The sequence below is a fragment of the Oncorhynchus clarkii genome, unplaced genomic scaffold (genome assembly GCF_045791955.1).
Source record: "Oncorhynchus clarkii lewisi isolate Uvic-CL-2024 unplaced genomic scaffold, UVic_Ocla_1.0 unplaced_contig_8524_pilon_pilon, whole genome shotgun sequence".
NCBI lineage: Eukaryota > Metazoa > Chordata > Actinopteri > Salmoniformes > Salmonidae > Oncorhynchus > Oncorhynchus clarkii.
In genome coordinates, this window is record NW_027257969.1 from 167,501 (window position 1) to 185,014 (window position 17,514).

A 17,514-nucleotide genomic window follows, 5' to 3' on the forward strand; every position below is an offset into this window, starting at 1 on the left:
ATTCAAAACTACAATTAGATGTTACATTCGACATGTTTTATACCCAACCAGGTCATTGCACGGTGCGCGAGCAGAGTAGTAATAATATAGTATATTGGCCTAGAGCGCGTGGATAACGCCGTGTGATTTAATGATCTCTGAAGGGAAGCCTAAATATGACGCCCACCTCCCCTCCTCTCCTCCTTCTGACTCGCAACCAGGCAGCATCTGCACGAACCCAAACCGTATTTAATCTGATGGGAATAAAGCATTATGACCAATTAAAATATAGGCATTTTACAAAAAATATATGTCTGGATATTTGAGTAGGGTAGAATAGGCTATATAGATGATTAGCATATCCCACTGGCCCTCCACGTCACTGTGATAACACGGCAATGTGCTATTCATTGATCATACACGGACCCTTTACCCCCCATCCTATAATTTGAGCCATAAAATAAAGAAAAACTAGCAAGCTAGCTAATTGTATCCAGTAAAATAAGTCAAATCTACCGAAACTCTGCGCACTAGTATTTGATGAGAATGAAGATTCTTGTTATCTTACCGTGTCGACAGATTGGGCTATATACGGTCCTTTTATTGTGACATTCAGTACAAGGTCATGTAATCTAACAGATCCACAGTTTCGGCTACTAAAAACCCTAATATATATTTGTTATATCCGTGGTTATGTTCCTATAGAAGACTAGTTAACATAACGGCGGAACAGAGAAATCCGTTATAGAGGCAACATAATGACCGCAACCCTTTTCACTGCAGCTGGAAACGGTTCTCCGGTGCGACTCGTTGGACTGATGACGGACACTGTTTGATGGTGCGCATGCGTAGACCTGTAGTCGAATGCAGCAGTAGTGGAGACAGGGAATATGTAACCGGTATTTTTTTTTTTTTTTTTTACCGATCTCTCCGTTGTGATCTTGGTTGTACATCACAGGCTAGCTGAGCATTTCCCCATCCTCGATCTGTGTGCGCTATGAACCGTGTCTGTGGATATCTTGCTCATTGTTTAATAGCCTCCTTATACGTACCGACCTAGTTGAGTCGTAACGAAACGACCTGAAGTTCCTTTTATTTGTGATGATCGTTTCTACTTGTTGTCTATGGACCGGATCCACCGGACAATGATAGGCACGGAGGATATGTCCCGGTAGAAAATGGGCCTGTAACGAACCGATATTTCTAGCATATTTCTCCTCCTATAAGGAGAAGGACAGAGAAAACGGAAAGATGAAGATCTGGAGTACTGAACATGTTTTCAGGTTAGTAGGCCAAGAGTCTCTAAACCGAGCATATCGATAGGCTAGTTTACCGCTACCGTTAAATGCAGTGTTGCTTGTTTGTACAACCGTGGTCTTTTATTTGAATCTCTATCGTTCCAAATGTTAGTCTACATTAAGAGGCTTGTCGAAATGAGCGCAGAGCAGCGACGCGATCCTACACGGTTCCCTCTCCCGTTGAGCATGTGAGGGATACAGTGTTACTATTGAGGTCCCGGTGTTGTGCCGAAAAACTCCCCACCTGACAGAATTTGAACCCAGTATATTTTTTGAAAGTGTCGTGATAATAATTCAGCCATAGTTGTTCTGAAATGTTTATTACCTTGCCAACATTTTACTCCCTCCTCTATGTTTAATATAACACACATACATTAAATGATTGATTTCGGTTGCCTATCCTAACGTGAAGTTTGTTCTATAGAAAGTATTTGACTCTAGCCACAAAATTAAAGGAAATTATAGAGGGGGGAGGGGGGCGAGAATTCTGTCAGGGGGGTGATTTTCGGCACAACACCAGTTTTACAAAGTATCACTGTCACACAAACGTTTGAACATGTCTGTTACGTTGTTCTACAAGGTGTCAGTTGTGTGAAACGAGTAACCAAACGTTTATGATTAAAGGGATATCGGCCAAACGTTTATGATTAAATAGTAGCCAAACGTTTATGATTAAATAGTAGCCACACGTTTATGATTAAAGGGATAGTGGCCAAACGTTTATGATTAAAGGGATAGTGGCCAAACGTTTATGATTAAATAGTAGCCAAACGTTTATGATTAAAGGGATAGTGGCCAAACGTTTATGATTAAAGGGATAGTGGCCAAACGTTTATGATTAAAGGGATAGTGGCTAAACGTTTATGATTAAAGGGATAGTGGCCAAAAGTTTATGATTAAAGGGATAGTGGCTAAACGTTTATGATTAAAGGGATAGTGGCCAAACGTTTATGATTAAAGGGATAGTGGCCAAACGTTTATGATTAAAGGGATAGTGGCCAAACGTTTATGATTAAAGGGATAGTGGCTAAACGTTTATGATTAAAGGGATAGTGGCCAAACGTTTATGATTAAAGGGATAGTGGCCAAACGTTTATGATTAAAGAGATAGTGGCCAAACGTTTATGATTAAAGGGATAGTGGCCAAACGTTTATGATTAAAGGGATAGTGGCTAAACGTTTATGATTAAAGGGATAGTGGCCAAACGTTTATGATTAAAGGGATAGTGGCCAAACGTTTATGATTAAAGGGATAGTGGCTAAACGTTTATGATTAAAGGGATAGTGGCCAAACGTTTATGATTAAAGGGATAGTGGCTAAACGTTTATGATTAAAGGGATAGTGGCCAAACGTTTATGATTAAAGGGATAGTGGCCAAACGTTTATGATTAAAGGGATAGTGGCTAAACGTTTATGATTAAAGGGATAGTGGCCAAACGTTTATGATTAAAGGGATAGTGGCCAAACGTTTATGATTAAAGGGATAGTGGCCAAACGTTTATGATTAAAGGGATAGTGGCCAAACGTTTATGATTAAAGGGATAGTGGCCAAACGTTTATGATTAAAGGGATAGTGGCCACACGTTTATGATTAAAGGGATAGTGGCTAAACGTTTATGATTAAAGGGATAGTGGCCAAACGTTTATGATTAAAGGGATAGTGGCTAAACGTTTATGATTAAAGGGATAGTGGCCACACGTTTATAATTAAAGGGATAGTGGCCAAACGTTTATGATTAAAGGGATAGTGGCCAAACGTTTATGATTAAAGGGATAGTGGCCAAACGTTTATGATTAAAGGGATAGTGGCCAAACGTTTATGATTAAAGGGATAGTGGCTAAACGTTTATGATTAAAGGGATAGTGGCCAAACGTTTATGATTAAAGGGATAGTGGCCAAACGTTTATGATTAAAGGGATAGTGGCTAAACGTTTATGATTAAAGGGATAGTGGCCAAACGTTTATGATTAAAGGGATAGTGGCCAAACGTTTATGATTAAAGGGATAGTGGCCACACGTTTATGATTAAAGGGATAGTGGCCAAACGTTTATGATTAAAGGGATAGTGGCTAAACGTTTATGATTAAAGGGATAGTGGCCAAACGTTTATGATTAAAGGGATAGTGGCCAAACGTTTATGATTAAAGGGATAGTGGCCAAACGTTTATGATTAAAGGGATAGTGGCCAAACGTTTATGATTAAATAGTAGCCAAACGTTTATGATTAAAGGGATAGTGGCCAAACGTTTATGATTAAAGGGATAGTGGCCAAACGTTTATGATTAAAGGGATAGTGGCCAAACGTTTATGATTAAAGGGATAGTGGCCAAACGTTTATGATTAAAGGGATAGTGGCCAAACGTTTATGATTAAAGGGATAGTGGCCAAACGTTTATGATTAAAGGGATAGTGGCCAAACGTTTATGATTAAAGGGATAGTGGCTAAACGTTTATGATTAAATAGTAGCCAAACGTTTATGATTAAATAGTAGCCAAACGTTTATGATTAAAGGGATAGTGGCCAAACGTTTATGATTAAAGGGATAGTGGCCAAACGTTTATGATTAAAGGGATAGTGGCCAAACGTTTATGATTAAAGGGATAGTGGCTAAACGTTTATGATTAAAGGGATAGTGGCCAAACGTTTATGATTAAATAGTAGCCAAACGTTTATGATTAAAGGGATAGTGGCCAAACGTTTATGATTAAAGGGATAGTGGCTAAACGTTTATGATTAAATAGTAGCCAAACGTTTATGATTAAAGGGATAGTAGCCAAACGTTTATGATTAAAGGGATAAGCCAAACGTTTATGATAGTGGCCAAACGTTTATGATTAAATAGTAGCCAAACGTTTATGATTAAAGGGATAGTAGCCAAACGTTTATGATTAAAGGGATAATGGCCAAACGTTTATGATTAAAGGGATAGTGGCCAAACGTTTATGATTAAAGGGATAGTGGCTAAACGTTTATGATTAAAGGGATAGTGGCCAAACGTTTATGATTAAAGGGATAATGGCCAAACGTTTATGATTAAAGGGATAGTGGCCAAACGTTTATGATTAAAGGGATAGTGGCTAAACGTTTATGATTAAAGGGATAGTGGCCAAACGTTTATGATTAAAGGGATAGTGGCCACACGTTTATGATTAAAGGGCTAGTGGCTAAACGTTTATGATTAAAGGGATAGTAGCCAAACGTTTATGATTAAATAGTAGCCAAACGTTTATGATTAAAGGGATAGTGGCCAAACGTTTATGATTAAAGGGATAGTGGCTAAACGTTTATGATTAAAGGGATAGTGGCCAAACGTTTATGATTAAAGGGATAGTGGCCAAACGTTTGTGATTAAAGGGATAGTGGCCAAACGTTTATGATTAAAGGGATAGTGGCTAAACGTTTATGATTAAAGGGATAGTGGCCACACGTTTATGATTAAAGGGCTAGTGGCTAAACGTTTATGATTAAAGGGATAGTGGCTAAACGTTTATGATTAAAGGGATAGTGGCCAAACGTTTATGATTAAATAGTAGCCAAACGTTTATGATTAAAGGGATAGTGGCCAAACGTTTATGATTAAAGGGATAGTGGCTAAACGTTTATGATTAAAGGGATAGTGGCTAAACGTTTATGATTAAAGGGATAGTGGCCAAACGTTTATGATTAAAGGGATAGTGGCCAAACGTTTATGATTAAAGGGATAGTGGCCAAACGTTTATGATTAAAGGGATAGTGGCCAAACGTTTATGATTAAAGGGATAGTGGCTAAACGTTTATGATTAAATAGTAGCCAAACGTTTATGATTAAAGGGATAGTGGCCAAACGTTTGTGATTAAAGGGATAGTGGCCAAACGTTTATGATTAAAGGGATAGTGGCCAAACGTTTATGATTAAAGGGATAGTGGCTAAACGTTTATGATTAAAGGGATAGTGGCCAAACGTTTATGATTAAAGGGATAGTGGCCAAACGTTTGTGATTAAAGGGATAGTGGCCAAACGTTTATGATTAAAGGGATAGTGGCTAAACGTTTATGATTAAAGGGATAGTGGCTAAACGTTTATGATTAAAGGGATAGTGGCCAAACGTTTGTGATTAAAGGGATAGTGGCCAAACGTTTATGATTAAAGGGCTAGTTCATTCAAAATCACCCACTATACTCTAACACCAAACTTAATTGAACCACAATTAAGTTTGTGTAGTTCAGTTGGTAGCACATGGCACTTAGAAAGCCAGGATAATGGGTTTGATTCCCGGGACTCATCTATATGTAGCAGGTAGCATGTAACATGTATGACTGCATGACTGCCAGTTGCTTTGGATAATAGCATTTGCTAAATGGCATAAATGATTGAAACAACCCATTTTGAAGATAACTACAGGTCTAATGATTATGACATTGCATGACCATTTCATCTTGTTTAGTAACCTGGCTGTTATTCTGCTTTAGTAATTGGGCCATATTCACAATGTTTAACCTGGCTGTTATTCTGCTTTAGTAATTGGGCCATATTCACAATGTTTAACTTGGGGTGTCAAAGGACCGTGTTACCATGTTTAGTGACCTGACTGATTATCCTGTACTTAGAGACGGTGATCAAGGCAGCGATGAGAAAATACCCTAACCCCATGAACCCTAACAGTCCTCCTCTCTCTATCTCTCTCTGTTTCTGTCTCTATCTATCTCTCTGTCTCTCTCTGTCTCTCTCTGTCTCTCTCTCTCTCTCTCTGTCTCTCTCTCTGTCTCTCTCTCTGTCTCTCTCTGTCTCTCTCTATCGCTCTCTCTCTGTGTCTCTCTCTATCGCTCTCTCTCTCTGTCTCTCTGTCTCTCTCTCTCTGTCTCTCTCTCTGTCTCTCTCTGTCTCTCTCTATCGCTCTCTGTCTCTCTGTCTCTGTCTCTCTGTCTCTCTCTGTCTCTCTGACTGTAGCTACCCGTGGGAGACGGTGATAAAGGCAGCGATGAGGAAGTACCCTAACCCCATGAACCCTAATGTGGTGGGAGTGGATGTGTTGGACAGGAACCTGGATACCGACGGACGGCTCCACAGCCACAGACTCCTCAGCACCGAGTGGGGCCTGCCAGGCATCGTACGAGCGGTCAGTAAGCTGTCTGTCTGTCTGTCTGTCTGTCTGTCTGTCTCTCTCTCTCTCTCTCTGTGTCTCTCTCTCTCTCTCTCTGTGTCTCTGTCAATTCAATTCAATTCAAGGGCTTTATTGGCATGGGAAACGTGTTAACATTGCCAAAGCAAGTGAGGTAGATAATATAGCAAGTGAGGTAGCAATTGAGGTAGAGTGTCTCTCTCTCTCTCTCTCTCTCTCTCTCTCTCTCTCTCTCTCTCCTAGTCTGGTGGTACAGTCTGTTTGTCTCTCTCTCTCCTAGTCTGGTCTCTCTCTCTCTCCTAGTCTGGTGGTACAGTCTGTTTGTGCCTCGCCAATGAAACAGAGGTTGTTCTTAGACCTGGACACTTGGGTTAGCTCTCCAAGCTAATACCTGGGTTAGCTCTCCAAGCTAATACCTGGGTTAGCTCTCCAAGCTAATACCTGGGTTAGCTCTCCAAGCTAATACCTGGGCTTCGGCTCAGTGCACAAACACAGTCTAGCGTGGTGCCGACCTCTCATCAATGAGCTGTTTTCACCCACAGGACTGCCGACCTCTCATCAATGAGCTGTTTTCACCCACAGGACTGCCGACCTCTCATCAATGAGCTGTTTTCACCCACAGGACTGCCGACCTCTCATTAATGAGCTGTTGTCACCCACAGGACTGCCGACCTCTCATCAATGAGCTGTTTTCACCCACAGGACTGCCGACCTCTCTAATGAGCTGTTTTCACCCACAGGACTGCCAACCTCTCATCAATGAGCTGTTTTCACCCACAGGACTGCCAACCTCTCATCAATGAGCTGTTTTCACCCACAGGACTGCCAACCTCTCATCAATGAGCTGTTTTCACCCACAGGACTGCCGACCTCTCATTAATGAGCTGTTTCACCCACAGGACTGCCGACCTCTCATTAATGAGCTGTTTCACCCACAGGACTGCCGACCTCTCATCAATGAGCTGTTTCACCCACAGGACTGCCGACCTCTCATCAATGAGCTGTTGTCTGTTTTTTTATTAGTCTCTCTATTCACGGTAAATCCCTTAACACTGTCGTGCCTGTAAAACCCCATGATGCCGACCGTTTCTGAGATACCGGAACCCGGCGGGCCTGGCACCGACGATCATCCCACGCTCAAAGTTGTTTTGGTCCCTCGTTTTGCCCCAGTCTAACGTTCGATCAAACAGTAACTGAATGCCTCGACGATCGTCCGCCTGCTTTCTAAAACAAGCCTCGGCCACGTGACTCACTGTCTGTAGGAGCGAACCATTTCTGTGAACGGGGTATTACACCTTACAAACTGGTCTCTGAGTATGTATGTATATACACTACCGTTCAAACGTTTAGGGTCACTTAGAAATGTCCTTGTTTTCCATGAAAAATATACATGAAATGGGTTGACAAGATTATAAATAATGATTTTTAATTGAAATAATAATTGTGTCCTTCAAACTTAGCTTTTTGTCAAAGAATCCTCAAATTACAGCCTTGCAGATCTTTGGCATTCTAGTAATCTGAAGAGATTTCACCCCATGCTTCCTGGAGCACCTCCCACAAGTTGGATTGGCTTGTACGGTCAAGCTCCTCCCACAACAGCCCAATAGGGTTGAGATCTGGTGACTGTGCTGGCTACTCCATTATAGACAAAATACCAGCTGACTGCTTGTTCCCTAAATAGTTATTGCATAGTTTGGAGCTGTGCTTTGGGTCATTGTCCTGTTGTAGGTGTAAATTAGCTTCAATTAAGCGCCGTCCACAGGGTATGTCATGGCGTTGAAAAATGGAGTGATAGTCTTCCTTCTTCAAGATCCCTTTTACCCTGTACACATCTCCCACTTTATCACCACCAAAGCACCCACAGACCATCACATTCCCTCCACCATGCTTGACAGATGGCGTCAAGCACTCCTCCAGCATCTTTTAATTTTTTCTGCGTCTCACGAATGTACTTCTTGTAAACCAAACACCTCAAACATAGATTCATCTGTCCATAACACTTTTATCCAATCTTCATCTGTTCAGTATCAGTGTTCTTTTGCCCATCTGAATATTTTATTTTTATTGGCCAGTCTGAGATGAGGCTTTTTATTTGCAACTCTGTCTAGAAGGCCAGCATCCCGGAGTCGCCTCTTCACTGTTGACGATGAGACTGGACAGAGGAACTCTGCCTAGAAGGCCAGCATCCCCGGAGTCGCCTCTTCACTGCTGACGTTGAGACTGGACAGAGGAACTCTGCCTAGAAGGCCAGCATCCCGGAGTCGCCTCTTCACTGTTGACGATGAGACTGGACAGAGGAACTCTGCCTAGAAGGCCAGCATCCCGGAGTTGCCGCTTCACTGTTGACGATGAGACTGGACAGAGGAACTCTGCCTCGAAGGCCAGCATCCCGGAGTCACCTCTTCACTGTTGACGATGAGGTTGGACAGAGGAACTCTGCCTCGGCCAGCATCCCGGAGTCACCTCTTCACTGTTGACGATGAGACTGGACAGAGGAACTCTGCCTAGAAGGCCAGCATCCCGGAGTCACCTCTTCACTGTTGACTAGTGAGACTGGTGTTTTCTTTGCAACTCTGCCTAGAAGGCCAGCATCCCGGAGTCGCCTCTTCACTGTTGACGATGAGACTGGACAGAGGAACTCTGCCTAGAAGGCCAGCATCCCAGAGTCGCCTCTTCACTGTTGACGATGAGACTGGACAGAGGAACTCTGCCTCGAAGGCCAGCATCCCGGAGTCGCCTCTTCACTGTTGACGATGAGACTGGACAGAGGAACTCTGCCTCGAAGGCCAGCATCCCGGAGTCACCTCTTCACTGTTGACGATGAGGTTGGACAGAGGAACTCTGCCTAGAAGGCCAGCATCCCAGAGTCGCCTCTTCACTGTTGACGTTGAGACTGGACAGAGGAACTCTGCCTAGAAGGCCAGCATCCCAGAGTCGCCTCTTCACTGTTGACGTTGAGACTGGACAGAGGAACTGTGCCTGGAAGGGCAGTGTTACGTTCCCCAGTTTATGTGTTGTAGTTTGTGTATTTGCATGTGTTTATTTCAGGAAATGGCTTCCTGAAATCCCTCAAGCAGCTGATTGGTCGACTCCAGGGCTAATTGGAGAGCTGACCCCGCCCCCTCGTCAAGACACAGCTGTCTCCAATTACCCATTCCTTCAGAAGCTATATAAAAGCCAGTTCTGTTCAGGAGAGAGATTTTAGAGGTAGAGATTTTTGGAGGTAGGGATTGCAAAGAGAGATTTGGAGGTAGGGATTGCAAAGAGAGATTTGGAGGTAGGGATTGCAAAGAGAGATTTTTGGAGGTAGGGATTGCAAAGAGAGATTTGGAGGTAGGGATTGCAAAGAGAGATTTTTGGAGGTAGGGATTGCAAAGAGAGATTTGGAGGTAGGGATTGCTGAGAGAGATTTTGCTGAGGTCATTGCAGAGCGATTGTTTGTGATAGAGAGTTTTTGCTAGAGGTTGATTTTGCTGGGAGTTCATTGCTGAGAGTGGGTATGTTCTGTGAGTTTGTTGCTCAGAGCTCACAGCTCATGATGAGGGGCGAACTTCATCAACATTAGATATGATGGTTATTTGATGTCCTCTGTTTCTTAGTTTGTTTGTAAAATGGTTTAACATTCTGTTTCATTTGTTCCCAGGGGGAAAGGGGAAGGCACCTTGGGAGTGCTTAGGCAAGAGGCCCGCGGGCATACATATACCCGTAGTATATTCATTGTCTAGGTACACTAGGTAAGACCTGGGCGGACCACCCCCTGTATTTTGGTTAGGGCACCAGGTGGTGCTAAATTAGGTAAGTAGTGGGTAGGCAGGTAAGATAGGAGAGGGGGGGGGCTTTGAGATTTACTTTCTTTGCTTTGGTTCCGTCCAGCCCCTTTTCCCCATATTACCGTGTAAAGGAATAAAGTCCTTGTAAACGGTACCACATTCTGTCTGTGTCATCCTTACTCGCACCTACAGTCCATACCTTTTTTACTTCACAGAGAGTTTAGTTGTAGCAGGGTGTTGCGTTCCCTCTTCATAGAGGCGTGCGTAACAGGCAGCCATCCCGGAGTCGCCTCTTCACTGTTGACTAGTGAGACTGGTGTTTTCTTTGCAACTCTGCCTAGAAGGGCAGCCGCCCCGGAGTCGCCTCTTCACTGTTGACTAGTGAGACTGGTGTTTTCTTTGCAACTCTGCCTAGAAGGCCAGCATCCCCGGAGTCGCCTCTTCACTGCTGACTAGTGAGACGGGTGTTTTGAAGGGTACTATTTAATGAAGCTGCCAGTTGAGGACTTGTGAGGCGTCTGCTTCTCAAACTACACACTCTAATGTACTTGTCCTCTTGTTCAGTTGTGCACCGGGGCCTCCCACTCCTCTTTCTATTCTGGTTAGAGCCAGTTTGCGCTGTTCTGTGAAGGGAGTAGTACACAGCGTTGTACGAGATCTTCAGCTTCTTGGCAATTTCTCGCATGGAATAGCCTTCATTTCTTATAACAAGAATAGACTGACGAGTTTCAGAAGAAAGGTCTTTGTTTCTGGACATTTTGAGTCTGTAATCGAATCCACAAATGCTGATGCTCCAGATACTCAACTAGTCTAAAGAAGGACGGTTTTATTGCTTTTTTAATCAGAACAACAGTTTTCAGTTGTGCTAACATAATTGCAAAAGGGTTTTCTAATGATCAATTAGCCTTTTGAAATGATAAACTTGGATTATCTAACAGAACGTGCCATTGGAACATGGTTGCTGATAATAGGCCTCTGTACGCCTATGTAGATATTCCGTTTCCAGCTACAATAGTCATTTACAACATTAACAATGTCTACACTGTATTTCTGATCAATTTGATGTTATTTCAAAAACAAGGACTTTTCTGAGTGACCCCAAACGTTTTGAACGGTAGTGTGTGTGTATATATATAGACTGACCTGAATGCTTCTAGAGTGTGTGTGTGTATATAGACTGACCTGAATGCTTCTAGAGTGTGTATATATAGACTGACCTGAATGCTTCTAGAGTGTGTGTGTATATATAGACTGACCTGAATGCTTCTAGAGTGTGTGTGTATATATATAGACTGACCTGAATGCTTCTAGAGTGTGTGTGTGTATATATAGACTGACCTGAATGCTTCTAGAGTGTGTGTGTATATATATATAGACTGACCTGAATGCTTCTAGAGTGTGTGTGTATATATATATAGACTGACCTGAATGCTTCTAGAGTGTGTGTGTATATATATATAGACTGACCTGAATGCTTCTAGAGTGTGTGTGTATATATAGACTGACCTGAATGCTTCTAGAGTGTGTGTGTGTGTGTATATATAGACTGACCTGAATGCCTCTAGTGTGTATATATATAGACTGACCTGAATGCTTCTAGAGTGTGTGTGTGTATATAGACTGACCTGAATGCTTCTAGAGTGTGTGTGTATATATAGACTGACCTGAATGCTTCTAGAGTGTGTGTGTGTATATAGACTGACCTGAATGCTTCTAGAGTGTGTGTGTATATATAGACTGACCTGAATGCTTCTAGAGTGTGTGTGTATATATAGACTGACCTGAATGCTTCTAGAGTGTGTGTGTATATATAGACTGACCTGAATGCTTCTAGAGTGTGTGTGTATATATAGACTGACCTGAATGCTTCTAGAGTGTGTGTGTATATATAGACTGACCTGAATGCTTCTAGAGTGTGTATATATAGACTGACCTGAATGCTTCTAGAGTGTGTGTGTATATATAGACTGACCTGAATGCTTCTAGAGTGTGTGTGTATATATAGACTGACCTGAATGCTTCTCTTGTAGATCTTGGGGACCGGTCATACCCAGACGTACGTCAAGGAGCACTCCATCGTGGATCCCGAGGAGAAAAAGATGGAGCTTTATTCAACTAATGTGAGTGGAAAGCTGTCCCCTTCTCTTGTATAATCAGGTTTCTGTTGTTGTTGGTATCTTCATGAACGTTTCATACAAATGATTGTCTTCTTCGTCCCGCAGATAACTCTAACCAATCTGGTGTCAGTGGATGAAAGACTGGTTTACAGACCTCATCCAGACAACCCAGAGGTGTAAGTAGAAAGAAAGCCCCAACCTAGCATGATAACAAATTACAACCTAGCATGATAACACATTACAACCTAGCATGATAACACATTACAACCTAGCATGATAACAAATTACAACCTAGCAGGATAACACATTACAACCTAGCATGATAACACATTACAACCTAGCAGGATAACACATTACAACCTAGCATGATAACACATTACAACCTAGCAGGATAACACATTACAACCTAGCAGGATAACACATTACAACCTAGCAGGATAACACATTACAACCTAGCAGGATAACACATTACAACCTAGCAGGATAACACATTACAACCTAGCAGGGTAACACATTACAACCTAGCAGGGTAACACATTACAACCTAGCAGGATAACACATTACAACCTAGCATGATAACACATTACAACCTAGCATGATAACACATTACAACCTAGCAGGGTAACACATTACAACCTAGCAGGATAACACATTACAACCTAGCATGATAACACATTACAACCTAGCAGGGTAACACATTACAACCTAGCAGGATAACACATTACAACCTAGCATGATAACACATTACAACCTAGCATGATAACACATTACAACCTAGCAGGATAACACATTACAACCTAGCATGATAACACATTACAACCTAGCAGGGTAACACATTACAACCTAGCAGGGTAACACATTACAACCTAGCAGGGTAACACATTACAACCTAGCAGGGTAACACATTACAACCTAGCAGGGTAACACATTACAACCTAGCAGGATAACACATTACAACCTAGCAGGATAACACATTACAACCTAGCATGATAACACATTACAACCTAGCATGATAACACATTACAACCTAGCAGGGTAACACATTACAACCTAGCAGGATAACACATTACAACCTAGCATGATAACACATTACAACCTAGCAGGGTAACACATTACAACCTAGCAGGATAACACATTACAACCTAGCAGGATAACACATTACAACCTAGCATGATAACACATTACAACCTAGCAGGGTAACACATTACAACCTAGCAGGATAACACATTACAACCTAGCAGGGTAACACATTACAACCTAGCAGGGTAACACATTACAACCTAGCAGGATAACACATTACAACCTAGCAGGGTAACACATTACAACCTAGCATGATAACACATTACAACCTAGCATGATAACACATTACAACCTAGCATGATAACACATTACAACCTAGCAGGATAACACATTACAACCTAGCAGGATAACACATTACAACCTAGCAGGATAACACATTACAACCTAGCATGATAACACATTACAACCTAGCATGATAACACATTACAACCTAGCAGGATAACACATTACAACCTAGCATGATAACACATTACAACCTAGCATGATAACACATTACAACCTAGCAGGATAACACATTACAAGCTAGCATGATAACACATTTATTATTTAACAACCTGGTATGTGTCGTTTCCACTTACCTCATTTACAAATGAATATTAACTTGTACTGCAACTATCTTGTTCCCCCCTCCACCCCTCCTCTGTCTTCTCAGTGCTGTTCTAACTATCTTGTTCCCCCCTCCACCCCTCCTCTGTCCCTCTCAGTGCTGTTCTAACTATCTTGTTCCACCCCTCCTCTGTCCCTCTCAGTGCTGTTCTAACTATCTTGTTCCCCCCTCCACCCCTCTGTCCCTCTAAGTACTGTTCTGACCCAGGAGGCCATCATCACAGTAAAAGGAGTCAGTTTGAGCAGTTACCTGGAAGGAATGATGGCCCTCAGAATGTCAGCTAATGCCAGAAAGGTGCTGTTGTAACCCTAACCCCATACAGTATAACCATACCTCAGAATGTCAGCTTATGCCAGAAAGGTGCTGTTGTAACCCTAACCCCATACAGTATAACCATACCTCAGAATGTAAGCTAACTCCAGAAAGGTGCTTTTGTAACCCTAACCCCATACAGTATAACCATACCTCAGAATGTCAGCTAATGCCAGAAAGGTGCTGTTGTAACCCTAACCCCATACAGTATAACCATACCTCAGAATGTAAGCTAACTCCAGAAAGGTGCTGTTGTAACCCTAACCCCATACAGTATAACCATACCTCAGAATGTCAGCTAACTCCAGAAAGGTGCTGTTGTAACCCTAACCCCATACAGTATAACCATACCTCAGAATGTCAGCTAACTCCAGAAAGGTGCTGTTGTAACCCTAACCCCATACAGTATAACCATACCTCAGAATGTCAGCTAATGCCAGAAAGGTGCTGTTGTAACCCTAACCCCATACAGTATAACCATACCTCAGAATGTAAGCTAACTCCAGAAAGGTGCTTTTGTAACCCTAACCCCATACAGTATAACCATACCTCAGAATGTCAGCTAATGCCAGAAAGGTGCTGTTGTAACCCTAACCCCATACAGTATAACCATACCTCAGAATGTCAGCTAACTCCAGAAAGGTGCTGTTGTAACCCTAACCCCATACAGTATAACCATACCTCAGAATGTCAGCTAACTCCAGACAGGTGCTGTTGTAACCCTAACCCCATACAGTATAACCATACCTCAGAATGTCAGCTAACTCCAGAAAGGTGCTGTTGTAACCCTAACCCCATACAGTATAACCATACCTCAGAATGTCAGCTAATGCCAGAAAGGTGCTGTTGTAACCCTAACCCCATACAGTATAACCATACCTCAGAATGTCAGCTAACTCCAGACAGGTGCTGTTGTAACCCTAACCCCATACAGTATAACCACACCTCAGAATGTCAGCTAACTCCAGAAAGGTGCTGTTGTAACCCTAACCCCATACAGTATAACCATACCTCAGAATGTCAGCTAACTCCAGAAAGGTGCTGTTGTAACCCTAACCCCATACAGTATAACCATACCTCAGAATGTAAGCTAACTCCAGAAAGGTGCTGTTGTAACCCTAACCCCATACAGTATAACCATACCTCAGAATGTCAGCTAACTCCAGAAAGGTGCTGTTGTAACCCTAACCCCATACAGTATAACCATACCTCAGAATGTCAGCTAATGCCAGAAAGGTGCTGTTGTAACCCTAACCCCATACAGTATAACCATACCTCAGAATGTCAGCTAACTCCAGAAAGGTGCTGTTGTAACCCTAACCCCATACAGTATAACCACACCTCAGAATGTCAGCTAACTCCAGAAAGGTGCTGTTGTAATAAGTTACTCTACAGAATCTCCTTAAGCGCTACTGATGTAACAATCCCTGAGCGTGTTCTGCATGCAGCATTTAGCCTTTAATGCTTCCCTGACTGTGAAGAGAGACGGTCCACGGACCAAACTATCATTAGACGTCTCTGTGTGGCTGACCTCGACCATGTTTTCTCTGAAATGAGTTGGGATGCTCTACCTAAGATCTTCTCTGTGTGTTACTCTCTCTATAGGGTTGGGATGCTCTGCCTAAGATCTTCTCTGTGTGTTACTGTCTCTATAGGGTTGGGATGCTCTGCCTAAGATCTTCTCTGTGTGTTACTGTCTCTATAGGATTGGGATGCTCTATCTAAGATCTTCTCTGTGTGTTACTCTCTCTATAGGGTTGGGATGCTCTAGCTAAGATCTTCTCTGTGTGTTACTGTCTCTATAGGGTTGGGATGCTCTATCTAAGATCTTCTCTGTGTGTTACTGTCTCTATAGGGTTGGGATGCTCTACCTAAGATCTTCTCTGTGTGTTACACTGTCTATAGGGTTGGGATGCTCTACCTAAGATCTTCTCTGTGTGTTACTGTCTCTATAGGGTTGGGATGCTATTGAGTGGATCATTCAGAACTCTGAAAGGGAGAACGTTCCTCTGTGTGAGCTGTACTGACTCTGGTAACTACTCTTCCCTGGCTGAGTTTAGCAGCACCTGACTGGTAACTACTCTTCCCTGGTCTAGCTTAGCAGCACCTGACTGGTAACTACTCTTCCCTGGTCTAGCTTAGCAGCACCTGACTGGTAACTACTCTTCCCTGGCTGAGCTTAGCAGCACCTGATTGGTAACTACTCTTCCCTGGCCGAGCTTAGCAGCACCTGACTGGTAACTACTCTTCCCTGGCTGAGCTTAGCAGCACCTGATTGGTAACTACTCTTCCCTGGCCGAGCTTAGCAGCACCTGACTGGTAACTACTCTTCCCTGGCCGAGCTTAGCAGCACCTGACTGGTAACTACTCTTCCCTGGCCTAGCTTAGCAGCACTTGACTGGTAACTACTCTTCCCTGGCCGAGCTTAGCAGCACCTGACTGGTAACTACTCTTCCCTGGCCGAGCTTAGCAGCACCTGATTGGTAACTACTCTTCCCTGGCCGAGCTTAGCAGCACTTGACTGGTAACTACTCTTCCCTGGCCTAGCTTAGCAGCACCTTACTGGTAACTACTCTTCCCTGGCCTAGCTTAGCAGCACCTGACTGGTAACTACTCTTCTCTGGCTGAGCTTAGCAGCACCTGACTGGTAACTACTCTTCCCTGGCCTAGCTTAGCAGCACCTGACTGGTAACTACTCTTCCCTGGCCTAGCTTAGCAGCACCTGACTGGTAACTACTCTTCCCTGGCCTAGCTTAGCAGCACCTGACTGGTAACTACTCTTCCCTGGCCTAGCTTAGCAGCACCTGACTGGTAACTACTCTTCCCTGGCCTAGCTTAGCAGCACCTGACTGGTAACTACTCTTCTCTGGCTGAGCTTAACAGCACCTGCCTGCATGCTGCTGTAATGGTTCATTTAGACAATGGCCATTATCCTGCTACTTTCCCTTTTTCCATTCATGTTCTTCTATCTTGATAATTAGAACCAGACAAGATCCAATACTTTGAGCAATGAAATGGGGAAAAACTTGAAAGCGCCTGTCAACTTTCTGTCTGTTTGATAATAATAGTTCTGCTATTGTTGCCTGCAGGAAGGGCCAATCAGAGGACTGTGTCGACTACATGATCAGGGACTATATCATCCTACACCAACCAGCCCAGACAAACCTCCCACATGGCAACCAGCCCAGACGAACCTCCCACATGGCAACCAGCCCAGACAAACCTCCCACATGGCAGCCAGCCCAGACA

At 43.1% G+C, this 17,514-nt stretch overlaps 2 protein-coding genes across 2 annotated transcripts in view; one reads left to right on the top strand and one right to left on the bottom strand.

Annotated features, from left to right (window-relative positions):
- The window catches only part of LOC139394313 (very long chain fatty acid elongase 4-like), a 14,468-nt gene extending 13,732 nt beyond the window's left edge, over window positions 1–736 (bottom strand). Inside the window, exon 1 of the mRNA XM_071142351.1 lies at window positions 548–736. The gene's annotated coding sequence lies outside the window, so the exon portion shown is untranslated. The remainder of the gene's footprint in view (window positions 1–547) is intronic.
- A 494-nt stretch (window positions 737–1,230) lies between these two features.
- On the top strand, window positions 1,231–16,292 carry LOC139394314 (PRELI domain containing protein 3A-like). The gene is made up of 6 exons (XM_071142353.1): window positions 1,231–1,262; window positions 6,208–6,376; window positions 12,180–12,269; window positions 12,372–12,442; window positions 14,145–14,247; window positions 16,221–16,292. The coding sequence occupies exons 1-6, from the start codon at window positions 1,231–1,233 to the stop codon at window positions 16,290–16,292; spliced, it is 537 nt and encodes a 178-aa protein (XP_070998454.1).
- Window positions 16,293–17,514: the final 1,222 nt, after the last annotated feature.